Below are 27,666 nucleotides of genomic sequence, written 5' to 3'. Positions count from 1 at the left end.
CAGACAAGTTTATTGAAACATTTTTTAAAAGCAGATACTCTGAATGTACTCCATCAATCCCAACAGTTCAGAAAAACAATTGTTCAGTGTCCAAATGAAGTGTGCATGTTACAAATTGTACGTTTTTAATATACTCATTTATACCACATGACAGAAGCTTAACATACAGTGATTCTTACGTTGTTCAGGATGCCAATTTATTGCTACGATTCCCCCAAAAAGTAGGGCACACTGGGAAATAGCTCTTAATCCAAGGCTAGTACAGCTCTTAGCATGCCTTGGACCCCATCACCACATCACATCACTGGTGTTCCAATGTAGATCATCAAATATTTAAGGGGTTTTCTTTTTAATTTACAGCTAAATTAAATGCTTTGCTTTCCAAGACTGTTTTCTTAGAGGGCATTTAGCAGGAAATTAAACGTTTGACTATTTATTACAATACAAACACTTCAAATCCTTGGATATAAATTCTTCCTCACCTTCATTTAGTTTAACATCTTTAGCCATACCAATCAGAAGAAAGAGGTTCCCAGTATGGAGTTATAAAAAACAAACAAACAAAAAAACAATAAAAACAATGAACTTAGCCACCTTGCACAAGGAATGAGGGTCCAGAGTTCACAGGTGAACTAGTTTTCCTAGAAAATGTAAGGTGTTTGGGGAGGTGTTTGGGGATTAGGAAACACTGTCATGTAAACGTGCATCATAATCTTGAGTTTACATTGTTTGAATTAAGGAAGTAGTTAAGCATTGATTTAGGTTTTCCTATTTTGTTTCTAAGAACAGTCTGTAGAGTTCCATATCTGAATGTAAACACTTTTTTGTTATTCCAATCTGAGTGAAGCACAGCTGCTTTTTAAAGGTCAGTTTCCACCTGGAAGTCTTTCTACTATTTAGGTCAAACGATTTTCACATATTTTAATATTTTGCCAGCCCTTTTGACCAATAATACGATTGTTTTACTTTCAAAACAAGTAATTTTTAGCAAATGAAAAACTTTTTTTTTGAACAGTAAAAGATCTCCATATCCAGTGTGAAAGTAAGATGGTGGTATAAATATATGCATAATATTGCATTACACTTAATACATTCTACACATTCCATTTAGCCGTGGAACAATTCATGGAGGAGTAGATGACTACTAATCATGGGTATAAAGTGTTTTTTGTAAACAAGATTTTGAGAAACTTTAAGCAAAGTCTGATTTCTGGGAAGATCACAATCTTGGGATTTCATTTTTGCTTCTAAAGAAGTCAACTTTAGAATATTTTTTTTTTAAGGATGCTGTATATAAGAATGCACTTTGTATTAAAACAAAGATCAATACTTTACAGTTTAAGAAACTTTACATATGTACATAAATTACACATCAGGAATGGTTTTAAAGCTCATAACGAGATGTCGGAAAAGTCTATTTTCCTTCTATTAAAATTTTTAACTCTTTTACATTGTGATCATTTGCAACTGTCATAGCATGATCCAGCGCTCGTATACTTGCTAGAAGCTTTATGATCTGCTTTATTTGCTCCCTAAAAAAAAACACAAACAAAAGAGGACAGGGAAGTCAATGCAGGAATGGAATGATCATGTTAAAAGTGTAAATTTTTCAACAAACCACCATGTTATAACTCTGTACAGCAAATCCGTTTCTGGTAGCTTCACATCATCTCCACTTGCTTAGTCTGAGAGAAAATAGGTTGGTTATCAACCTCATAGCAAAATTTGAAATTTTATGTTGTGTTAGACAGGAAGGGAGAGTAGGAACTGGTCATACATATGGTTTAATACTAGATGAAACATTTCTCAAGAAAAACTCTTGGATTACTTATGGTGCTGTGTAGTGAGACACAGCTCTCTTGACAAAAAATGTTTGAGCAGGAAAAAAACAGTATGTTTTAATGCATGCCTTGAAAAATATGAAGCTTGCCACCAACAAATCACATTATAATTCAGCTTGATCCTAGTCCTGAGAAAACTGTACTTCTTCAGCTGTCAAGAGCAATCTTAGCATCTTGTAAGGAATATGGACATGAAGTTTAAGCAAGACCCACAAAAAACACTAGAGAACCAAAATTCATCTTAAAAACTAAAGCATCTGGTTGGCAAAAAAGCACCCAACATCAGGAAAACTACCCTCGACAGACATAGATAAAAGATATACTTTCCTCCCAGGAGAAATGAATGATTTTTCCTTTCAAACAATTGTACTAGGTTTTACATGAACAGATGTCACATCCTTAGGTTACAGAAAGTAAAATACCTGCAACAGACTTATTTTATGTGCTTAATGGAGACAATGTGAACAGTTTTGTTAGAAGTTGAAAAAAAAGAGCCGAAGTCCAGACAATAAAAATTAAATTAGAATTTACTATGGTGGGAAAAAAAAGAATTAGTTAGGTGTTTCTCTTCCTATATACCAATATAAATCTTTACCAAATTATTTCAGCTGGTAAAAAAGGGTTCTTTCAAATTAAATTCTCTCTCTTTTGGTAGCCTGTTTCTAATCTCTACTGGATTCTCTACCAACTCTTTTGTTTCAATTACTGTATCATGCTAGGCTAGGCATTTTCATTTTAGTAAATTTCATTGAGTAAAGAGTTTGTTTTGAATTTGAATCACGAGGAAATTTAAATTGGTACATGTCATTGCTATCATACTTCAGACACAACGCTCTAAGGCATAATTTGGGAGAGGATAAGGAGTAGATTAAGTACATCCCAGTGTGGCACAAAGCTCAGTGTTCTCTGAAAATGAGATGATTCATATGTCACAGACAGAAGTGAATCTAAAGACAGAAAAGTGCCAATAACCAATATGGTAACTGGGAGAAAAAAAAAAGCCAACACATGAAAAAGCTCCTAACCAGAAATCGTGTGCTACACTTAAAGGGAAATTCCTACATTTCAGTGCCATGCGTAAATTAGAAAAAAAAAAAAAAAAAAAAAAAAGTAACTTGAGCAATGGCTCAAGCAATTCCAGGTATCAAGAGTGACTAATGAAGGTAGCAGCAAGGATTCCAAGTTTCAGTTTAAGCAGGTTTGCTGGAACAACTGAACTATTGACCCTGCAACCTCTCCCCACGCAACAGCACATGAATAAATACTCTTCCAGTCTTGTTATGTTCCTGTTTATCAGTGCAAACACTTAATTTTTAAGTTTAGTTTTTAAGTTTATCATTAGAGCAGCCCACCCAATATGTGGGTTACTTGGCTAGCAGTAGCATTCATGCATCTAAGCCAAACTTTTAATTATGCTGGTTATCAGATAAAAGTAAAATGACTCTTTGATCAAGGGGAAAACAGGTTCATCTAGTTGGTTGTGTAAACAAAGGCAGAACTTCTGAACCATATAGAAAAGCAGGATTTGTAATTTAGAAGCCATTATGTAGGAATCTGCAACAGGTTTACAAGGTGGAGCCGTCCAAAACTAGTAACTACAAAATCTGCCAGAGTGAAGGACACAAAGGAGCAGTGCAAAATGTTTCGAGTGTTTAATTAAAACAGCAGCTGCTGTTTTCAACCACCTTTAAAAATCTCCTCATCTACTATCCCACAACAAAAAAAGTTTGAACTCAAAGATGTTTCATGAGACTTTCAGGAGAATCGAGGTATTTATGTATGTCTGCAGGTAAATAACACAAAGCACAAGAATCACAACTGATTAACTCAAAATAAGTTACCTTGCATTTCTTTTCTCTACATCAGAGCAACCGATGCTGTTTCTATAAATCGTGTCAGCCAGATGAACAAGGTATCTACAGAAGTTTTCTAGCTGAGAAATAGTCTTGTCTCCTTTTAGATTAGCAAACCACTGTTTAGGAAAGCAAGCAATTACCTAAACAAGAGGAAAAAGAAAGTTAAAAAACAAAGCAACACAAATTTAAAAGTTATCTAACGGGAATTATTAAGTCTGCCAGGTAAGATTGCAGTTACAAGACTCAACTGAGTCAAACAGCAGGAAACCTACAAAAAAAATCCAAAAAAATATCCAAAAGCACCAAAACCTACACTATACCTGAACTACATGTATCTATAGGTATGAACCAGAGAATGTTCTTTCTTTGGTTCACTGGCATTATGATATGAAGATATCAAAGTCAAAATTTCATGGGTAACCTCAAGTTTATTTATTTTTTTATTTTTTGGATATTACTCACACTTTGAGCCTTCTTTATGCTGTCGTCTCCATACTCTGAGTTTTGGAAAGCCATAAGAATATATCTATTTAGCAGACCATCTATTGACAGCTCCTGAAGGGTTTTGTTTGAAAGGATTCCATACCACTGGAGAAAGTTTCCTAATAACTGAAAACACAATACAGGCAAGGTAATTATTTAAAGTGTCATGAAACTGAGAAGTTAGTCAAATACTCTAAAGACTCTTCAAATGCAGCAATATAGCTAAAGTAAAGCAAGGGAAATATGCCTTCTGACAGCTCCAAAAGTATCGTATCCAGAATCCATTAAAACATTGCTCAGGTGTTGCAAGTTCCCATACAACAACAATCATCATCTCAAATTTTCCTTTTGTTTTGCCAGAAATGAAAGTGAAAAAAATAAGTTTCAAGACACCTTGTTCTCAAAATTTGATGTCGATGTCAAGTGAGGCCCAGCACATGCCATATAGGGGCACATTCACAGCCTCTTATCACTGAAATCTGCAGACATGCTATCAGTGAACCCTTATTTCCGAGGCATGCTGAAACAAAAGACGCAGAAAATGCCTGAAGGGAAGTGCTGGCTAAGCCATCTGTACAGCTGTTATTCCCCATGGCGTACGGCCTGCGGAGAACTGCTGCCAGCCTTGTACAACTGAATGCGGCCAGCAGTTTACTGTTAAGGCAGATCATCAAGAAATAGTAAATGAGCACTTGCCTCCCAGCTTCTATTTCTGCTCTTCTGTGACGTTATAACTGCCTTGCTAGTGCAAGAGAGCTGTGTTTTTATTGCCTCTCTAAAACAGAGCAGCGATAAGAGCATTCATAGTCCTAAACTGCCCAGGCTCCAACAAATATTGCCAGAAGCAAGCAACTTCGGTCTTACGAGACACAAACCATAAGTAAATTTTCAGTGTTGCTCTTAAGAACTGCATTTTAATAAATGTGCTTTATGCACTTTTTGCTCCAGACAGCATTTAAGAAGTTGACTTTGCTCCAAAGTGAAAGAATTCAGTGTCAAATATTTTAAGTAAACAACGTGATTGCAAACCCACTCAGAATACGGCCTCCTTCATTGCTACAATTTAAATCAAAAACTCCAGACAAAAGTTCTGTTTGCATGACCACAGAGATCAACAGTTCAATCACCATGTCTCCTGCTTTCCTCCTTAGCTGGGAGTTAATATTTCTAATAAAAGGATGTGAAGAAAAAAAAAACATCTACAACAGTTACAGCTTCTTAGACTTCTGAAAACTCTGTATTGCACATTCCACACAGAGACATTTCTTTCACGCTCTTTTATCATTTCAAGTAAACTAAGATTACAACTGTTCTCGTATTTTATGAATAGCAACAAGTTTTCCAAAAGGGGTTGGAAAACTGTTTATCCAAGTTATTTTCAGGAAAATTCTGACACTACAAAAAGAGAGACAAACCAAATGCTCTCATTATCACATAAATAAAGTAAAACAATCATATGGTTTGACAAGCAAATGACATTAAAAAAAACCTCAGTTGTTGAGCATGCCAAGTAAACCCACAATACATGAGTAAAGATGCTTTCACACTTTGCAATCTTTTGAAGAGAGGACAGTGTACTATCAAAGGCTAAGATTACTACTGTAAGTTTCTTTCATCTAAAGAAAAGGCGATTTTATATCTACCATTTTCCACAAAAAAGAAGGGGATTTCATTGCTACACTGACTACAGCAAATATTTATCAGATGTATTTACTGACTTACCTTAACAGAGGACCAAAACTGGCGTTGGAAAAACAAATATGGACCAGAGTTCTTGTTTTCTAAGATGCTGGAAAGTAAGAGATTTCTTTAATGAGTAACCAAGACCACCTCTATCTGGAGTTTGCTGACTTCCTCCTTCCTACACACAGTTCATTTCTATAAATATTCTCTTATTCTAGTTCTGCTTTGTTTTTGACAATTCCTCACAGCATGGTAATTAGTTTGCTCTTGTATCTAACCAGTGAACCACACAGAGGTATAAACACTATCAGCTACAGACAGAAGACACTGACTTGCCAACAGAGAGGTCTAATAGTTGAAAGCAAACTTACTTTTTTGGATATAAGGGCATGAATACATCATCATCTAGTGTTCTCCTCATCCTTAGCAACAATGCCTTTAAAAGCATCTGAAACAGATTAATATTTCTTAGCAAGTTGTCAGAGCACTGCTTATTCGTTAACCACTCAGAAACTGATTTTAAAAATAACAAAGACCACATGTGACCCTAACAGCAAAAGGCATGCGTATGTACGCACGCATGCAGTCTTAGAGAAGTCTACAGTAAAGGTTAGAGGTAAAACTTGGTGTTTTCAACAAAAACTGAAAGTGATGGAATTCCTTTATCGTTAAGCTTCCCTACACAATTAGCTACAGTGAAGTCTGGGCTTTTGTCAATTTTAACCTTCTGCTATCTTCCCTATACACACATGCTTTGGCTGATCTCCCGCTATTCTAAAAGCAACGCGGACACTGCATTTCGCGTGGAATCTGAACTCATGACGTTAATTCTCACATTCACAGAAGGCAAGCAAAACAATGCAACTATGAAGCAACACATTTGGAAACATTACAAAGATCTAAAAAAGAAAAGTGACTATTTTTAGCTGATCCTTAAATCATAAAATGCAGACCAAGAAGTCACAGTACATTTGGTATCTTTTTTTGTCTCTACCATTAATTTTAGGGAGACTTTATTGAATTCCCTCTCCTATTTATTAGCATACTTGTTTCTCCATTAACTAGCTAGCAGAGCACCGAAGAATTGAAAAAAAGTCTCCTTCTTGTTCCTCATTAAACATGTTGTGTTTTCCAATATAGTATATTAAAACTACAATCAAGTTCCTTAACCTATCCCAGACAGTTATGAATAAACAACTTACTTGTGTATTTTTGTTTTCTGCATTCACCACTGAAGGATATCCATCTACTAGTTTCTGTACAATCGCTACCATTCTAGATGTTTGTGTTGTAGAAAAAGGATCCCATATATTTTCAGAAATCACTGTAGGAGATGAAAGAATTACTCCATTCTGCAAATACTCAAATACAGGTACTAAGACACTCAGACATATAGGACACATTTACAAAACAGTAAAATCTAAAAGCGTGAACAACCACCAGCTAGCTGTTCCACCCCCATCCATGCTACCCCTCCTTCATTTTTTCTTTCTAAGACTATACCTGTTAATTTTGGAAGAACAACTCTCTCTACAATGGTAGGTAATAGCGAAATATCAGCATCATCTTTTTCTTGCTCCTGTTCTTCACAGCCATAAAACAGCAATGATTCAAACCACAGCATAGTCTCAAAATCACGGCACTTGCCCTAATAAAATGAACAGAGAAGAGGTCAGATTCTTAAACAGAGATCTGCAGTCAACATATTAAAAAAAAGTTACATCTGCAAGTTAAATACACATGAAGACTATAACAAAATTGCTTTAAAATAGGTTATTAAGTTTTCTAAGCAAGCAGCGTAAGCAGCATTTGAGCACAATAAAAATGTGAAAATGTAGTCCTTTTTTTCCTTCTACATGTTGGGTACCCCTCTCTACTAGAAGAAAAAAAAAAAGTATATATATATATATATAGTGCCTCATGACCAAATAGTAACTTGATTTGGCATAAGGACTGGCAAATTATTTCACCTCCTGCTTTGGCTAACCTACTTCTGAAGCAGTGATACTAGTTCCTTCAGAAACAAAGGCAAACCTGATTCCCGAGAAGTGAAGAAAACTTCCTTCCTCTTTGCCTGGACACCACTAATCATGGCATTACGAGACAAATTAGTGTATATGGATAACCCAACCCAACCAAAACCTGAAAGAGGATGGAGAGCACGGTCAGTTTTCCATAAATCAGCCAAATGAACTAATCCATTGTACAACCACACAATCACTAGATCAAATGGAAGTGAAAATGGTGGAAGGAAGACTGCTTTTTTGGGCAGCAGCTGCCCCACAGATTAACAATTTCTAATTACACCTGAGGTGGGGAAAAAACAAAAAAAAAAAAAGGAAATGTGAAAAGTACAGTTCATTTGTGCTGCTTTATAAAATCATGTTTTCTGGATTAAGAAAATCTCTTTTCATAAATGCCTTGTAATTTTTCAAACTTACCAAGATGCATAATATAATAGGAACAATAAGGCACAGAATTAAAAAAAAGAGATTTAAGAATTCTATACCTTGTCTCCAACTAACTTAAGCTTCATTTTGCCAGCCTGGGAACTCACACAAAACTAGTATGGAGGAAGGGAGAATTCACAACAGTTTTAAATTTAATGAAGGCAGCTTTCATAAATTCTCCCACTAATTCAAAGTAAATACTCTGAATACTCTCTGAAGAAGAATCTCTCTGCAATCAGAGCAGAGGAGACAGAAGATCACCTTCTGCAAACATCCTCTTAGTAGTTAAAAAAAACATTTCTGAAGAAGAGATGCAGTCATTCAAGAGAGAGGCTGACAAATCTGCAGAAGGTGCTGTAAATGAACTACATTTTGAAAGATGAGAGGACAATTTTCTTTCTTAGCCTCGTTTCCTAACAAAACAAGCTTATGCAATCACATTGTGTGCCTTGACTCACCTCCCATTCCCCAGTAAAAGCCAACGTGGCAGAAAAGAGCAAGTTCCTACCAGTACCGTGAAAATAAACACTTGACAGCAGCAGAAATACCTTATGAGAGCTTTCACTACCAGGAAGAATAATGGGAGTCGAACGTTACCTGAACTGTTTGTCCTGATGGCTACTCACGTCAGCATACACATACAGGCTGGACAATGAATACGGGCCAGGGCCACTATGCTGCCATTGTGCTGTCCTGCTTTTCCCATGCTCCCTACCTAATTACTGGGCAATGAGCACTTCGTGGAAGACAATTGCCAGCCAGAGTTCTACTGGGTATGGAGGGACAGGTGAGAGAAAGAAAGATATACGATGTAGGGACTTAGATCACAAGCCCACTGGAAAACACACTTAGTGGTTCCACTTCTCCTGAAGAATCACCTTCTTTAGAATCACAATTTTCTCAGAAATATTTTAAAACCTAGATGTATTATTTAATACACTGCTTGACTTTCTGGTCCCTGAGAAGGTACCAGCATGTGCTCAATTCATCTCTGGCCTGCTGGGAACACAGAAGACAATAATCCAGGAAATTCCCAGAAAAGCACTCCACCCCAAGAGAGGTGCCCATTTTAGGCTGCATGCCTAGATCATGCTTTTATGAGAAGCACGCACCAAAGATTCAATTCACTTTGTTCTACAGATGTGTGAAAGAACCACGCTATACAGAAGCTTACGTGGAAGTTGCCTGCACAGGACCTTACCTCCAAAGGAGTCCAGATAAGCAGCTGAAGTCTGATTAAAGGGTTGAACAGCTTTGGTAAACAGAGGCCAATATAGGCATCCTTGTAAGAAGCAAAGTACTTTGAACGCCAAGCTTCAAACTGTGACTTAATACAATCAATGGAGTAAAAGCTTTCCAAAACATCTTCAAAAACTTTGCTGGATTCTTTCAGTATGCGATCTGGTGGGGAGGAAAAATACAGCAGTACATTAACCACTATTCCTTCTTTCAAGAGGAACTTCAGTGGTGACTGTCATAAACCAACTCCTACCAACATTTTTGCTTCAAATATACAAACTTTTTAAACTTTGGTTTAAAAAAATAAAAAACATGGCAAGCGCTCTCACATACCGTATAATCCTTACTTCAAGAACATCATACAATGATTTTCGGCCTACCAGATATTCGACTAGTGATAATTTGGGCTGTTTTCACAAAGGTAAGAGAACAGTGTGGACCTAACTTCAAAGCTGGTTTTCTTTTGCACCAAAATTTGGAGCAGCAGATCTCCAGGCACCTTTGAACTCAAATTATTCTACAACTTCCTTCATCCAAGTGTAAGTACAGGACATCTCTGAGCTAAGCCAACTGAATTAGCATTTCAGGCAGAGTGGGACCTGGCTGACAACACAACACGGCTGCTGGCACTGAACAATCACTACAATCTCTTAGCACATTCCTTGTATTTTCTGTATTTACTGCACTAGTATTCTAAACAGCCCAAACCTTTTTCACTATAGACTATTTTCTTCTAATCTCTTCTAAAATGAAACTAAACCCTGGAAAAAAAAATCAGCCATTTGTGCTGCAGACACAGTCTTAAATGTTTTGTTATAGAAGTTATCTGCTCACACCTAACAACGACTACATGCAGCAGGTAGTGGGAGGGCCAACAGAAAATTAGATTATGTCATACAAGTATTTTTCACATGGGGATCCTGAAACAATGCTACAAATAAAGCTAGCGGGTCCAAAGTGCATCCCTCTGTCCCATATAGCCCACTGACCATTCTGGACTACCATGGCTGCACCATCCTTTCTCATATGTGCATAAACAATTCTATGTATGTGGCCCTACTGCTTTGCTTCTCCATATTTCTTCTATTTTGATTAAATTCTCTTTTGTAATTGTACTCAGTTTCAAGGTGAGAAGGTAACAGGATTATTACAGTAATGTTCTACTTTACTGCTGGTTTCATAGTAACCTCTAGTATTCCGTTTGCCTTTTAACTGCTGCAGTGAAAACCGACTGTTCCACCAAACTCTCTTCCATTTCAAGTTTCTTACAGTTCTCCTAGTGCTTAATAGGCATTAGCTTAACTTACAACCCCATTCATTGTATGATTAGGGTTACACATAACTGCATAATAAGATTTACTTGGAGTAAACCAATTATAAAATTACAGAGGAATGTGAAATCAGTCAGTACCATAAAACCTTTCTGTAACGTTTGCAGTCAACATTGTTCTTTGTCACCTGCAAAGTTTGCCAGGCAGTAATAAAAGCCTATAAAAGCTTTGTCATTGTGCTTCTAGACACTTGGGAAAATACTTCTTATCAGCAAAAGAAGTTTTGAAAGCACTGAGGTCTTCAGAATTCTACATACAAAACAAAATAATGCATTAACATCAAAATAGTTCTCAACAGATTTTGGAGAAGGATAAATCATGTTCCAGACTGGAAGGAAGGCTTAGTACAGCTCACTAACAAGACAATGCCTGAGTTAAATAAAAAGCATCTCTAAGGACATGGCTATTTATTTAGCTGCAAACCGCAAAACAGATGGGCACAAGAGACCTTGTTGGTCACATTCACGATCTAGTAAGGAACAGTCCTCAAACTTTCTCCAAAATATGCTGAAATATATGTACAGGGCTGCATTGGTGTCAAGCTTTTTTTTTGGCCAAATTTTCTACATATGGTTGCATGAGGCTTCAGAAGCTTTTCTAACCTCGCTCCATATTGAAGTTTGTAATATCCGTTGAAGTTTCCTCATCATCACTGGAAAGGCCTTCAAGGTGATCTGCCATCTTCCCAGTTTGCTCTCTTGCTTGTCTACGACGAGCTCTGAAAAGGATCAGCAGTATAATAAAGCCATTATATTTCTCCCCCTATACAATGAACATAGTGGCCTAAACCTGTCACAATTTTTAATGCGAGGAAATTCAGGTTGAAAAGAACTTCCACAATGTCATTACCTCAAACATCCCACTGGCTTGCTGCCTCAAGTAATAGAAGGAAGAGGAACCAGCAGAACACACATACATGCTGAACGGGCTTACACTCTCTTAGCAATTTTATATCAGCATTGTCTAATGGTTGCTTGTTTTGTACATTTGCATACTAAGTTGGGATATTTAGGAACATCTCTTCCCAGCATACTAATTTAAGTGTTTTCTTCCCTTAACAGGAAAGGAAGAAACACTGCTATTTATGTCAGTATGTCACACTGGATAAGAGTATTCCATGAGTAAGAAATACTCCTAACAGCCAAGGAATGTCAGTCCTCTACCTTCTAGCTTCTCTTTCTGCAGTCCGACGCTTTACTTGTTCTTGATAGAGCACTCTGTCTCGTCCAAAAGAATCAAGATTTGGTGCCATCAGCGCTTTATCTGTAAAATTACACGGATGAAAATTAAAATGTTTAACTATGATTATATAATGTGTTATAGGTTGTCTCACAAGAGCCCTGTGCCTACTTTAAACTAAGTGTAATTTGAAGTAGAAAGTGTAAGATACACCCAGAGGTCTTGGTTCCACAAGTGTAGAGGTTAAAAGAGGAAGTAATGGCGTTCGGAAAAATCTCCACTTAAATGTCAAACAGAAGACTCTTTTCACCTTACTTCACTCTTGTCCCTCTTACACAGAGCACACCTATACAAAAGTCAATGGTTTTAACAGGTATTTCTTAAACTGAATATTCCAAGGCATACAGTTCTCCTTAGATAAACATGTTGACCGTGTATCTTTTGAAAATAAAATGAACAAAACAGAAGGCAGAGAAGAGTGACCCGAGTCAGAATATATGATGTGCCAGAGTTCTAGCCATAGTCTCCATGCATATATTCTTGACATCACCTCAAGTTTCAAATGTATCAAAATCAGCAGGAAAACAAATCCTCCCCCCCAGCTTCTTGTAGGCCGCGATTCATTAAAGATGTTCCCCATGATGGAAAACAGCACAGCTAAGCAGTGAAACTGATCAGCAACCAGCAGACAGGTCCGAGAATGCTTCCAGTTCATTCTTTTCACATAAATCTTTAGAAATGAATTGAGTGTTAGCCAGTGCTCACCTACCCACTAAAATACAAACGTTGACATCTAAACAACAGCCTACCCAAATTTCAGGTGTAAGTTTACATATTCTAACTAAATCCATTTACTTATCCGTTGTTACAAATATCAGTGATGATCTATGTCCATATTACAATTCCGTACCAGAACTACTAAGAGCCTTAAAATACAGATGAAGTCATCATTTTTTTTTTTTGTTTTTTGGATGTTATTCAAATCTGAGCTACGTCTTTACAATGAAGTAAAATAAAACTGGGCAGACAAATTTAAGGTCACTTATATCCCGTTAGTGTTCTGACACTGTATGAAGGAATGCAAATTGTCCACGTCCACAACACACATCAAATCAAAGGCGGGCATCAGTTCACTGTGTCTTGAGATAGTTCAGTTCCGTCCCTCACATTATCACAGAACCCAGGGAAGATGTTTCTCAGAACTCCCTGATACTAAGTAAGACCTCCCTTTAAAACCCAACCTTGACAATGACCACTATTACCAACCCACCATCTACAAACAGTCCAAATTAGTCCGTTCTGGGTTTATTTTAGGAAATTCATTTGCAGTACACTAGATTTCTAGTTCTCACCACAGCACCTTTATAGTAAAACTGCAAGACCTACATGTGATGCCAAATAAAGTTCCTAAAAGGAATACAAACACTGACTGTTCCGTAAAGGCATGACTAACTCTGATGCCCTAATGCTTTGTCATACTCAGTGAGTTCTAGTGGGACCAACATTTCTTCTCTGGGCACGCTGTGACAGAATTGGAAGTGGCTTGTACTATAGGATTTTAGGCCAGCAATAGGACAGACAAGAAAGCATTTTAAAAAGTGGGGCACTCTTCAAAGTGGAAAGACGCCTACTATTAATGTATTTTAACCGTCATTTAACATGCAGATTAAAACCTCCGCCAAGGAATGTGTGTTTTCATGCAAGGTAACATCTGGACCTTTTGTAGAGTTTTACATACCCCCCCTCTCAACACACACACTAAACAGGTATTTTAACTGGCTAATTTTAAGCTGTAATCCACACAGAGTCATTTAGAGTCATTTTGTATTAGTCCGATTTTTAACAATGGCAATAACCTCTTCCAGTTTCTTAGCTTTAGCAGTTAAGTGTCTGAATACAAATACTTATGCTACCTACAAAATAAAGTATGAGATAAAAGTCAGCTCTAGCCCAATGCTTCATGGCTTTGTACAGAGTTAACTGTAGATATTGCAGGAAATTTCCAGATTCAAGGATGTTTAAAAAAAAGTCCTGACAAAAGAGGAAAATCTGGAGTCACATGCTACCACTACTGTCACTGCCACCATGCATACATTTAAAGTGCTAGGAAAGAGAAAATACAGTTAAGAGCAACAGAAAGGAGAAATGAAGTCAGTTAGAGTGGCTTTGAGTTTAAACCAAAACAGATTAGAGAACTTTTAATCTAAATTTGCTTCTACCTATCTCAAAGGTAAGGATAAACTTCAAGACAGTTTCATACTTTTAAACATTTACATTTAAATTAGCCATAGTAAGTAAACAAGGTTGTTTAATGAATAATAAAAACCTTCAAGATGGACTGACTTGAATGGCTTGAAAACTCCGAAGATTCATCTTTAATATCATCTTGTCGTCTTTGGACAAGGCGGGAAGCTCGCTGTTTGTACAGCTGATGCATTGCAGATTCAAGTTCGTTAATCAGAGGCACCTGTAAAAATACAACACACTACGTAATATCCAATTCTCCAGGTGCTTAGCTCTCTGGGGTGCCATACTATTCCGAAGCATAACGCTGTCACTGCACTTCTAGCAGCACAAGACGTTTGCTTTTAACCATTTGCATCATTTAGACCAGTAAATATTTCGACTTGAAGAAAACGCATGCATTCAACAATGTTGTCAGCTTTCAACCATAGCAAGTGTTCTGCAAGTCATTTCTGTTGACTGAATGAGACTACACAGTAAGACAGTAATTCCAGTGTGTGAAATGTTATTTAAAGCACTCCTACTTTCTCTACTAAGTGCACTCGAACATTGCTACAACGCTTACAATTCACCAACCTCCCTGTTTCCACTTTATCTTTAAACAAGAATGTAGTATTCTATAGTTAGATGAGAACCTGACTCTACACAATGAAAAAAAAAAAAACAAAACAAAGCAACAATCTAACCTCCTAAAGACAGCAGCTAATGTTTAGCTGTAACTTTCACTAGCATATACAGAATTATCACTGAAATGCAGTAAAACTCTGCTGAAACATATTACGCCAATAACTCAAATTAGTAAAAATGTTATTCTAGCCTATCATTAAAATCAAAACCGTACAAAGTGTGTGAGTTCTGCATTAAGCATAATCTTTGAAAGATACAGACTTAAGTTGGATCAGACCTGCCACAAAGAAAAAAAAGCGGAATGAATTTCAGTAGCAACAAAAATAGGTAACAGCTAGGAATTTCCTGACATTACATAGCAGATTCACTGCCTACTTCTGCAGAACTTCATTTCCTGGGACTAGTTAAAATTAGACCATCATAAATATTCAAATATAAAACAGAATTTTTAACAATCTCCTAATTTGGAAAGGCAACTCCCATGAGTCAGTTGCTTTTGATATGAGCACTTCTGCCATATCCTCCTTACCTCCAAGACATATGTTTAGTCCATAGTCTTCCAGCCTTTTTAGCTCAGATATATCATTGCTGCCTACCATCCAGGATTACAGTTTTTTTTTTTTTTTCAAAACAGATAAAATCAGAAATTGTTTCCTGATGTAATTTAGAATGTGACTCAGCAGCTATTAAAGAAAAAACACCAACCTTCTCCCGTGATATTTAAGCTTATGAGATTATAGCTGCAGGGCCATTTCAGCTGAGAATGACACACACATCCGAGGACACATTAAAATGAAAGAAAATTTAGCTCTCTGCGACAAACTGGTCTACAGGGATTAAAATCAAAGGAACATACACACCATTCTCTTTTAGGGAAAACAAAGCAGAAGGAATGAGGAGGGGAAGGAATAACCCAGTGTTGGAAGTCTAAGTTCTGAATTCAAGACAGTTTTGAAAACCCAAGTAATATTTTAAAAACAAACTAACAACAAAAAACCTAGTTTTATTGCAGTTTGCCATTGAAAATAGAGCTTCTTGCCTTAAGTGTGTCAAGGGAATTCTAAAACTGAAAAGCTAAATGAAAGATTTTGGAAGCACCCCTACAGGTTCTTTCCGTAATTGCCTCTGGATAAAAAACAAAAAACAAACAAACAAACAAAAAAACCCACCAAACTGTTACGTATGTGTATATGTGAATCCACTCAAATTATTTCCCATTTAAAATGCAAGAAACTTAGAAGCCATTATTCCTCTATCATCAATGCTGTGGTTGATGAGTGACTGACAGATTCACTGACTACTACAAAGGCAGAGCTCTCATTCATTCACTGCTTTGTTTAGTCATTACCTTAAATTCAATTATTTATTTGACTGTTTTTCCCCCCACACTTTCACTGTGAACAGTGTGAGAAGAAAACTGGAATGCTCTCTGAACATTTAGAAGACAAGGATAACTTTAATCTACAATCCCCCTTTCCTGATAACACAGTGTGTTTTGATAAATTGCTTTTGCATGTAAAATAACAGCTCATCTAATCATGCTGTCAAAGGTAGGCTTGTAACACTTTCTGTGTCCCTTGTATTTTCTGTGTCCCTTGTATTTTTATGTGATCTTTCTGTGTCCCTTGTATTTTCTCAGGTTCAAGAAGTAAAGACACATTACCACTTTCTAGCCTTCTCAGAAAGCATGATTTTGAAAATAAGTACTTGTGAAGGAACTACTAGTCATGCAAGCTTCTTCTATTTCAATCATTTCTATCACTTAAAAGCAAAAACCAAAAACATTATATAGGATTTGACACTTCTGTTGCTTGTTTCTGAATTTCTCAAAGAAGTTTCCTCATTGTACTCTCCATTGCACCTTACCCATGAGCAAAGCGTTTCTAACACTCAGTATCTCTTCAAAACCAGAATACAAGCAAAATGGTCTTGTGTGGCTGGGGGTCACAAAGGATTGAGCATGGTGTATAAGAGCAGAAATAAGGTGGTAGGAGGACGAAGGTCTACCTTATGGTATTATATTCTGTTCTCCAAAACTAAGTCAATGGACATACACAGAAATTCTAGGGCACCAGACAAGAACACTGTGCACTCATTTGTGATTGTTCAGCAAACAACTTCTTCATTCAGACCAATAACAACATGAATTCAACTAATAACCCTGACTAGTCCTAATACAATCAAGAGAAAGCATCAGCACATCATATTTGGAAGGATAGGGAGCCCTGGTTTTATACCAACTTGGGATATGTGCTTATATATATGCATACGCACACACAAGCACACATGTATACGTTTGTATGCATATATACAGACACATCCACAGTATTGCTCATATACACACCTTCTTTGCTTTTAGATGTTACAATCATAATTCATTACACATTATAAACACATACATGCACTTGTTTTAAACATGAAGTAGCCAGGGCCACAGCTCCTACAAAAAAAGCTGAAGGCAACTTATGTCTATACTCAAAAAATTGGAATCTATCTTCCTATTGCATTTCATTATTTCACTGAAATAAAAACTGATAATTGTTTTATTACTTTATTTTGTTCCCTCCTCCCACCCCTTTAAAAAAAATTGCAATGTCCTGTGGCCTACTCTGAATTTGACAGTAATTTTGTCATGCTGAAAGCACTGAATTCTGAAACAGATTATTTGGCCAAAGAACGGAGAAATACATAGGACATCAGAATTAATGTCATATGCCTCTGTTAAACTGACCATGTCACATCCTAACTTCGCAACTCTCTGTACATAAAGCAACCTCTAACTGAAAACAGAAACATCTCTCTAAACTGCCTTAACAAGCATGAGATGGAAACTAACACCTTAAAAGTTCAAGGGACTGGCATGTGGGGTATTTTGGGAAAGTCAGGGGTAGGGGATCCAGGCGTAGAATCTTTAGAAGACCAGGAAAACAAAGATATATTATAAGAAAGCAACTTTAACAAGCCTGTTTATTAAACTATCAGCAGCTAGTTTGCTTTATCATGGCTGGAATTGATTTATTTCCTAGTATAGCTAGATAGGTCAATTCCCTTCGGACAAACTGAACTGAAATTGTTACACTACTAGTTAACAATACACTTTCCTGTTTTTTCCTGTTCTTCAGTGAACAACACTTTTCCTAACTGATCAGTTAGCTGGGTGAATAAACTGGTCCATACTTCCTTGGGCTTGCTTGTTCACAACTGATAGTTCTTCTCCAGCTTACAGGACCGAAGATGGGCATCTCTGAAGACAACTAAATGCCAAACAATTACTGTCTAACTGATTAGCAACCGGAATGCTTCTATGTTCCTTTCTCATGCCTAACAAGATAGCTAAGCAGCAGCTTTTACTACTCATGATATCCTCTTATTACCTGCTACTGTATTCAAGTCAGAAGACAACAAAGAAATAGCCTGTGCACTGCTAAGTGAATTTTAGAGCTCCTGTATGTGTGCATACACATATATAAACACATACGTCGTACATATTCAGGAGCTCCTCTTAGTTTACAAAAAAAAAAACTAAGTAAATATAGCATGAATAAAACAGGCTAAAAGAATTAAATTCTCAAGTTAGAAATATACAAGAGTATCATACTATATAAGTTTTGAGTTTTTTGGGTGTAATATATATATACATATATATATATATATACACACATATATTTAATAAAGATTAGGTGTTTTCAGTCTGCTACACTAATTTTAACTCCTTCAGGCACTAGGACACTACCAAACAAGTGAAACTGCCTGACACGAGAAAGTTTATAATAGCACAAGCTACAATTTTCATACTGTGTTGATGAAGCATTTAAAGAGCTAGCAATGTTGTAATTCTGTCATTATTTCTGCATGTGTTGAGTATCAGGTTAACAAAAAATGGCATCTGAGTAACGTTGAAATGCCATATATCTAAAAAGACAGAGAATCTAAAAATGTTTTTACCTTATCTGAAGTCACTAATCTGTTATACTGTGAAATAATGGGTCTTTGATAACAACCTTAATTTTTCATCATGCTATCTCTCCAACATTTAACATCTGAATAACCAAACCTTTAGGAGATCATGTTCTCAGGGGACTTTTTGAAAAAAACAGAGATGTGTTTGGCATGTACTAAGAGTCCTTTTTTTTTTTTTTTTTTTTTTTTTTTTTTTTTTTTTTTTTTTTTTGAAAAAAGATGAATGTTTTTGCATCCTTACCTTTTCACTGAAACACTCAAGCAAGTCTTGGACATACCCTCGCATTTCTTGCAAAAACTTATACTGTTCACCAATACCCCCAGAAGACCCTTCTAATCTTTCAATTGCCTTGGTAGAGTCCTCTCGGCTTTGCTGATGTTTCTCATATTGCTGCCGATTAGCTTTGTGCAATTCTTTCATAGAGTCCAACCTGAGGGGCAACGGATAAATAACAAATTTACATCCAAAAGTCTATATATTTCAGACTGTTGTGATATTAGACAGTGCAAGTACCAAGTATATATATGGAAATATTGTAAAGAGACAACCTCTAACTTTCACCTATCATTTCCTCCCCTCTCTACATGAACAGCAAGACTAATGATTTAAATTAATTTTCTAGACTGTGCTGAGTGCATTGTACTGCCAACTCCTGCCAGTTTTTACAAGGAGATGTAGCACTCAGAATACTGCAAGGCCAGCCCTACAGGAAAACTGGGAGGAAAAGGTATTTTATGGAATAACCAAGAAACAAAAAGTATATGTAGGAACTATAGTTCCTATAAGGCACTTGCCTTCACCTACTACTTGATTCACTATCAGTTTGTAACGCTACACTGGGCATACAAACCAATACTGCAGACACGTACAGTGCCAAGTTGTTCATAACTAAAGATTTCTGATTGCAATTGGGTTGTTCATTAGTTGGACATTTTGTGTACCTGACAAGCAGATCATAATGTTTAAACCAGAAAAAAAAAATCTATGTTTACACTAAAATTTAGATTCTTTATCTACTGAAGGGTAAAAAATTTGATTTACTGTTTAAAAGACTGCAACTTGACAAGCTAAACACCTCACTAGCCTTGCAATTCTTGACTATAAGACTGTGTAGTGTCCAGAAGATGAAACTCAGACCTGTCTTCAACAAGATCAATGGTCACATATTTAAAGCTTCACTTCCAGAGAAGCAATCCAAGGAGTTTTTCGAACAAAGTGTCAATGTCATCTTCACTTTGAGCTTTTTTTGTTTGCCTTTTTTTTTTTTTAATGGATGTGCCAGTCAGTACTTTTCCAGCGATGAAACTCTGCTCACCAAGACTAAAAGGCGCCTGAGGAACAGAAAGCTAGGGGACAGGTCTTTAAGTCTAAAAAGATGGTCTGTCCTACCTGTCTTTAAGCTGTTTCTTTACCAAATCAATAGTAATAGGAGTCATCTCATTACTGGGTGTTTTGAAAGGAACTGTATTATCTGTTTTTTGAGACTTGGTTTCTGATGATCCATACGAAGCGTAAGTGTATGGAATGCCGTATGACGAACCATAGGACAATGTCTGGTAAGTGTTCTGGTAGTACAGATTATTCACTTCAGCAGGCTGACTTGGTTGAACCTAGAGGAAGAGGACAAGGGATTGTAGTGCGTTAAAGAAAGGAGAACCTTTGTTTCACATCTCAAAGCTTATGAAGTGCAAAATGTAGGCAGAAACATACTAATGTAATTATCAAGTGGATTTGAGCATAGAACTTCCAGCATCTAAGGTGGATGAAAAATCCTCAGAAGCACCTTCTTAAATGGACAGTCTTAGTATCATTACTAATCTAAATATTTATACTTACAGCAAGTTATTAAATGACAATTTTAACTAGCCTACAACAACCAAGTTTTGCTAAGAGCGTGTATTAGAATCGGCATTTTGATTTTGCTGGAATGTTTTTTTTGAAGAACACTATTATCTTCAACTGAGGGACAATTCACTATGACTGTACAGACAACAAATGGCACAACCTGCCACCAATTTCAACTGTTTATGTCACAACAGAAGACACGTAAACAGCAATGAAGCACATACTGCTTACAGACTAAAAAACCACTGGTAAGAAAGAAGAGAGGTCTCTTCAAAGCATCATTATTCTCGTTCTATTTGAGGCCGCAAATAAATGCTGTTTACACGGTCAGTATCTACCAAGAACAAAGAGACTAAAGAAATGGATACCACTAGATATTTAAAGTCTGACCTTTCACTTCTTTCTAAAGAGTATCAGAAGTTACATACTAATATTTTCAGACAAGACAGCCTTCCATAAGCCCCCTGAGTTTGTAATGGATTTAGCCAATATTGCAGAAACAAACCAAAAAAAGAGCTCAAATGAAATACATGCCTGAGGTATGTTGATTCCTTTCCGTATCTGTTCTTGCTCCCATCTACTGAGTTCTTCATCTTGTTCCCCTGCCACCAGTGCTTCATCATCACTTCCCTCAATACCTGAAGTGGAATAAAACAGACAGGTAACAAAACGAAGATCACGAATTCATAGTAAGGGCCATGAGTTCCAAAACCTACAAGACCACACTTTGGTGGGAGTATCTCAGTGCATTCTCCCTTTCTTCACAAGGAATTAAAAATGCTAATCTGTAAATCGTTATCACAGAGGTTCCATTTCAAAAATTTGATGGGTAAGTTTGCAATTAACTTGATAAAGCCCTCCAACAATATAAACCTATTACTTTACTATTTCTCCTCCTCCAAAAGATTATTTCACCTGTTTGCTAGGAAGCAGAATCCTTTATTGAAGGACTAATGATTTTCTTTTGACAACTATATACTTCCTAAGAAGTACAGGAACAACATTAATTGCTCCTTAGTCTAAGTTTCTACCAGATTAAATAGAGTTGTGTGCTTCTAACCAAAGGAAGATAGCCTGTACACAAGATTGCATACACAGATTCCAATATGCAGTACTTTTTCTTAAAAGAGAAATACAACTCCAGATTTATGCCTGCATGTTGTTTAAAAATGTTGAAAGGGAGCACTTGCAGTAAAAACAGTGCAAATAATATCAGCTGTCTCTCTAAAAAGGTTTTACCTATTTCCTCAGCAATCTTTTGCCTTTGGGATTTTTCCTTCACTGTAAAAACTATCCTCCTCTTCTCGTCATCATCTTCATCATCACTGGCATCATTTTCATCCTCTCGAACAAGGCGGCCTTTACCTGGTTCACTGTCAACGGGGGTAAAGTCTCCAAGTTCACGAGCCATTTGACGCTTTTTTCTAGCGGCATGAATAAAAGCAGCATCTGGAATTTCTCCTAGAGATAGACGTTTACACCGTTAAAACAACTGCTGCAACAGAACAGGTATTGCGACTCCTTATTACTTATCTCTGCCACCCTATCAAAACATCTTTGCAAATGGCAAAAAAAAAAAAAGTAAGGGGAAAAAAAATCCATACTTACAGATACATTTGCAAGAAACTTAAAAGCTACATACGCAAACTTTATTACTCAGACCAGTAACTCTTAAAGATGGGATCTTTCCCAAAAGATCTGGCTCTGCTTCAATTAGCTGACACGCCACAAGGACAGAAGCCTGATGTCCCTCTGGGATATATTCCTAGAATCACATAATGGTTTGGGTTGGAAAGGACCTTAAAGGTCATGTAATTCCTACCCCCCTGCCATGGGCAGGGACACCTCCCATCAGATGAGGTTGCTCAAAATCCCATCCAGCCTGGCCTCAAACACTTCCAGGGATGGGGCATCCACAGCTCCTCTGCGCGACCTGTTCCAGAGCCTCACCACCCTCATAGGAAAGAATTTCTTCCTTATATTTAATCTAAATCCGCCCTCTTTTAGTTTAAATCCTCTGGACTCATTTTAACAGGTCCACGTCCTTCTTGTGCTGGGTCCCCAGAGCTGAACGCAGTGCTCCAGGTCTGGGAGCACTGAGGGAGTCAATCACCTCCCTTGCCCTGCTGGCCATGCTTCTTTAGAGAAGAGGAAGCCTTTTACAGAACCTGACTGCTGCACCAGGAGGAAGAAAATGAGGCTCCTGATTATGTCATATTTTGTCCTGATATCGCCCCTAACTCTTCGTACTTCTGGAGAACAAAAATCCTCAACCATTTGAACAGATGATGGTAGCTCTGAGATCAAAGGACATCAAATAGGAATAAGAAAGCTAGTAAGAAAAGATTGCACAACTGAAAGAAAAAAAACAACACGTGTAAGAAGAAAAAAAACGAACTTCACTAGCACTAAATTAATGCAACTTACTTATACATTATAAAAAATGGCCCCCACAAATCAATCTTTGAAACTTCAGTAACTTTTTAACATTACTTTGACTAGTCATGCACAAAATGTTGAAGTTCGGATTCTCTTTACACTCGAAATAAGGTATTTTATTCAAGCTAGCAGTACCTTTACAGATGCAATAACGAGCGTATCGCACCCTTTTGCAATTGCCCCTAAAGGAAAAGTCATTTGGGAATCAACTAGGACCCAGAGCATATAGATGGAGCTTCCATTTAGGGAGCTGGCCACCACGTGAATCAGCTACCGATTAGCAAACTACTTTCAAAAACACTTTCTGAAATGGATTTCTTTGGCCTCAAAGCCTGATAAAAACTTCATTAGACAGAAAGAGACAGAAACCGTTTGAGACACTTTGCAGACATGTAACTGAGACACTCGAATTAAATACAGTATTTTAACTGAAACCAGTTAAAATTCATGCTAAGTCACCTATTCCAACCTAGATTTTTCTCATAGTTTGTCAACACGTTGAGAAATGCCTGGTTTTGACATCAAGATTAAGCATTCTGTAGTAAAACATCTCCAAAAGGGCTCGTAAAATTGAACATCCTTGGAAAACTGCATTCTCTTGAATCCTCAGATGCTGGATATACTGCTGAAAAATATTTCCTAATCTCTCAAATGCTTTAGTCTGCTGCAAATACTGGCTAAAGCATCTGTTAATATATCAGAGGTATTGCAATAACCAACCTGGGCGGAGAACATTCAGTGACGACAGAGCACTTGAAAAAGCCCCACCAGCTTTTGGTTTTTCTTCTTCCTTCTCACTTTCAACTTCCATTTCTTCTTCTCCTTGTTCACTGTTTGCAGTCCCATCTTCTTGACCTATATCCTTAATCTGTCCTGTCTTTTCTAATGGTGGTTCGACTGTTAAGACAACAAAGCTCACATTTTACTCTCTTGTAAAGGTCACTTGGGGGCATTTTTTTTTTTTTTTTTAAGGTCTAGCAATCTAAAATAAAAAATAAATGAAGATGCTAAATGATAATTTTACTACTTGGGATCTAGCAAAATATGCCTTTTTAATTGTGATTTAAGTCACTGACATCCTCTAAAAATGAAATGCTACAAAGCAGAAACTACAACTACATTCCACATATTGCCAAATATTAAAAAAGTGAGGGAACTCGACAATTAAATTCATACATACAACCTTCACACAGTCTCTTGTGTGGGTAATTAGAAAGCATTGCCCATGTTGCACCAAATCTTTCTACAAGAACAGATTATTTCAAAAGAACTGTTTCACCTTCCTCCTGTGCTGAGGTGCAACATTAACCTGCATTAGGTGGGCAATACACAGGCAGCATTAAAACAACCCAACTGTAAACCCAACTATCCAGTCTACACTGCATATATCTGAATTTTCAGACATCAATATTTGATTAGAGAATCCAGACAGATGATTCAGGATCAGCCCCTGCACTGTAACGAAGCCAACTACAGATACAAAACAAACAGAAAATAAGCATACACTTACATGTGCAAAATGCAAATCTTTACAGAGCCTTAGTGACAGAACTGAGAATTAAGATCTGGCTTTCGACAGGTAACCTGAACATTAGCCACAGAAATCATAATTTCTGTTTCTACTCATACCCCATACCATTACAGAGGCAACTTAAAGATTTTAATAACAAAGAATTTGTGGGTTTTTAACATGCAAAAAAAAAAAAAAGTATTTTTAAGATTTTTAAAAGACTAACTAAAATTTAAAGAGTTTTGTGATTGAAAGAAGGGAAATTTCTCCATCGTACCACATTGAACTCTTGTAAGTTTCAGCTCTGTCATTGCCATTTTTAGATCTTAAGCCTGTCACTGGTAGACATGGAGCTGCAGGTTACTGTTCTACACAAACCAACCAGCCCAGGAAAAGGAATCAATACACTTTACCAATGAGCTTCCCAATAACCAACAGCAGAAATACAATGAAACTGAAATCCCAAGCTCTATCCCAAGCTCTGGAGGACTGTGTACTGTTAAAAGATCTTTCTGCTCCAATATTTTGGTGATCATCCTGATCACCAACTCTGCTCTAAGGTGCAAACTGTGTGAAATACGCAGCTGTTGGATAATTTACTTAATAACAAAGAACACCACTCTGCTCACCCCATGATTTTCCTTCTTGAGAAGCTGCATTACAAGGACATCCTGTCAGATAAGCACCAGATGTAGGAAGAAAATAAACTAATCTGACAAATAGAGCTGAAATACAGAAACTACTGGGGTCTACTGACAACCGCGTAAGTAGTTATCTGAGAAGCTTCGTCCTCTGACATTCATTTCCACACAACAGAGATTCAGAGAACTCTACCAGCTTCAGACCAGCATTTGCGAGGTTCAAATGGACACATTTAATTTAATGCATGCTCTACTTCAGTTCAAAGTGCTAAATTCTCTGAAAAGTCAGAGGATTCACCTTGAAAACACGCCATTTGTATTTACAATACTTAAACCTTTGCCATTACAGAAGTTACTGTTAGTTTTGCAATTACCATCTGTCGGAGAATTGACCTCTGTTCTAACTTTTGATTTTTCAAGATCTTCTTTGTATTCTTTCTTCAATTGTTTTACAATCTTTTTGCTGTAACTTGATTTCTTCACTTTGAAAACTTCTTCAGTTTCTTTAAAAGAGAAGTTGGAAAACACTGTGTTAGCTCCACCAAGAAGTTTACTTACTATTAGATTTCTTAATTTTGTACCTAGAACTTGGTAAGTGCTGCTAGAACATAATTTCACCCGACTATAGAGTTGCACTGTTGTAACACGGAGTTGCACAGCCTTTCACAGGGACTTTCTTCCTTGTTTTTTGGGGAGTCATTTTCAGTCATCCAGAGAAAAGCAAGGCAGAAGGTACACAATAGTGTACGAACATGACCTGACCTGCATTTATCTGACTGTATTAATCTTTGGTTTTGTTTTTAAACATCTGATCCTTCACTGTGACCGCAAATTTGGAAGAAAACAAGGAATCCTGACATTTTGGGTTATCACTCTTTTCATAGCCTTACACATACGCGTGCCAATATGACTAATGGGTAAGGGCACAACCGTGTTTTGTAGTCCTTCCAGTTTAAAGGCCTGCAGAACTACAACCTACCACGAGGTCTGCAGTAAGTTGAACAACTAAATTGCATCAAACAAACAAACAAACAAAAAAACCAGAAACAATAAACACTGTAGATTTATGTAGGAAATCCACAGTTTTTCTCACAAATAAATGCTGTTACTTTATGTTTTCAGGATTTCGATCAGGATTTCTGTCACAGCCTTACAACCCAAGTCCCAGCGATCACTGGAAATCCCTTCAAAGAGGGATACTCCAAATGCATACCAACTGTCCTGCTGACAAAAGGCATCAGGAGAACACTTCTGTTCATCCTGAACTTTTGGGATGCAATAAAGTCGTGAGTTTGAGCGGTATTTCTGGTTATTTTTAATATGCGGTGACTACTACCCATAATCAGATTATCAGAGTGTGAATAGACCAATTCACGAGCGCGGTACCTGCTGGGATCCAGAATTATTAGCCAAAACACTGCACAAACGCAGCTATTTTGCCAGCAGCCGAAGCCCAGAAACCACTCAGCCCCTTTTCTGGCTACTCACGGGGGTTAACCTAATAATCCTTGCGGACCCCTCGATGAAGCAGTTCTTCCCCGAACCCCCACAGGGGCCACACCGGGGGCAGATAACCCCGAGGGAGAAGCTCAGCAAAGCCACCCCTCCCTCAGCACCAGGGCTGCGGGCAGGCAGGGGCTGAGGCGGCGGGGCCTTTCCCTCTCTTCTCTCCCCCTTCTCCTTCCCCCCCCGGCGCCTCACCCTCCTCCTCGTCCTGGAAGCTGAGCAGGCTGGCCCGCGGCAGCTCCTTGCCCTCCCGCGGCCGCTTCTTGTCCTTGTGGCGGCCGGCGGCCGGCAGCCCGTTGCCCTGCTGAGGCGCCGCGGGCGGCGGGGGAGGAGGAGGGGGCAGCGGGGAGGGCGGCGGGGGCCCCCCCAGGCCCGCCCGGTCGGCCGCCATCAAGCCCAGCCCCAAGCCCAGCGCCGCGCCGTAGCCCGCGGCACAGGCGAAGGCGGCGGGGCTGCCGGGCAGGGCCAGGGGCACGCAGCCGGGCGGCAGCGGCAGCAAACCGGGGCCACCGGGACCTGCTGCTCCTCCTCCTCCTCCTCCGACCGCCGCCGCCGCCACGGCGGAGGCCTCGGCCGGCCCTTCCCCGGCGGGTCCCGGCGGGTCCCGCGGCGGCTCCTCGTCGCGCTCCTCGTCCTCCTCCTCCGAGGCGTTGCGCTTCCTCACGTTGACCCGCCGCGCCTTGCGGAACATGCCGCCGGGCGCCGAGCCCCCCGCCCCGGCACCGGCACCGGCCCCGGCCCCGGCCCCGGCCCCAGCACCCACACCGCGCCGCCCCGACACCGCGCCGCGGCCCAGGCCCGGCTCGCCGAGCATGATGGCGGCCGCCGCAG

At 38.3% G+C, this 27,666-nt stretch overlaps 1 protein-coding gene across 1 annotated transcript; it reads right to left on the bottom strand.

Annotated features, from left to right (window-relative positions):
* Window positions 1-27,563, bottom strand: PAXBP1 (PAX3 and PAX7 binding protein 1). Its single transcript, XM_032181969.1, has 18 exons — window positions 27,031-27,563; window positions 25,704-25,832; window positions 23,899-24,075; window positions 21,979-22,200; window positions 21,274-21,377; window positions 20,284-20,504; window positions 19,135-19,324; window positions 14,406-14,529; window positions 12,047-12,146; window positions 11,486-11,601; window positions 9,515-9,714; window positions 7,367-7,511; window positions 7,066-7,187; window positions 6,235-6,311; window positions 5,903-5,969; window positions 4,160-4,306; window positions 3,683-3,837; window positions 1-1,532 (listed from the first exon to the last, which is right to left on the bottom strand). Exons 1-18 carry the CDS (start codon window positions 27,524-27,526, stop codon window positions 1,415-1,417), a joined length of 2,910 nt encoding a protein of 969 aa, XP_032037860.1. The 5' UTR covers window positions 27,527-27,563; the 3' UTR covers window positions 1-1,414.
* Window positions 27,564-27,666: the final 103 nt, after the last annotated feature.

The sequence above is a fragment of the Aythya fuligula genome, chromosome 1 (genome assembly GCF_009819795.1).
Source record: "Aythya fuligula isolate bAytFul2 chromosome 1, bAytFul2.pri, whole genome shotgun sequence".
In the NCBI taxonomy this organism is placed as follows: Eukaryota; Metazoa; Chordata; class Aves; order Anseriformes; family Anatidae; genus Aythya; species Aythya fuligula.
Note: the sequence above shows the minus strand (reverse complement) of the source record. Positions and strands in the feature narration are given on the sequence as shown.

Bases quoted from the DNA above. Each gene is read 5' to 3' on its own strand.
- PAXBP1 (XM_032181969.1), bottom strand. From the start codon at position 27,526: ATGTTCCGCAAGGCGCGGCGGGTCAACGTGAGGAAGCGCAACGCCTCG. The intron at 22,201-23,898 runs GTTGGTTATTGC...GTCTATCTCTAG, and splicing joins ACTGAATGTTCTCCGCCCAG to GAGAAATTCCAGATGCTGCT. The intron at 5,970-6,234 runs GTAAGTTTGCTT...CTTACTTTCCAG, and splicing joins ATGCCCTTATATCCAAAAAA to CATCTTAGAAAACAAGAACT.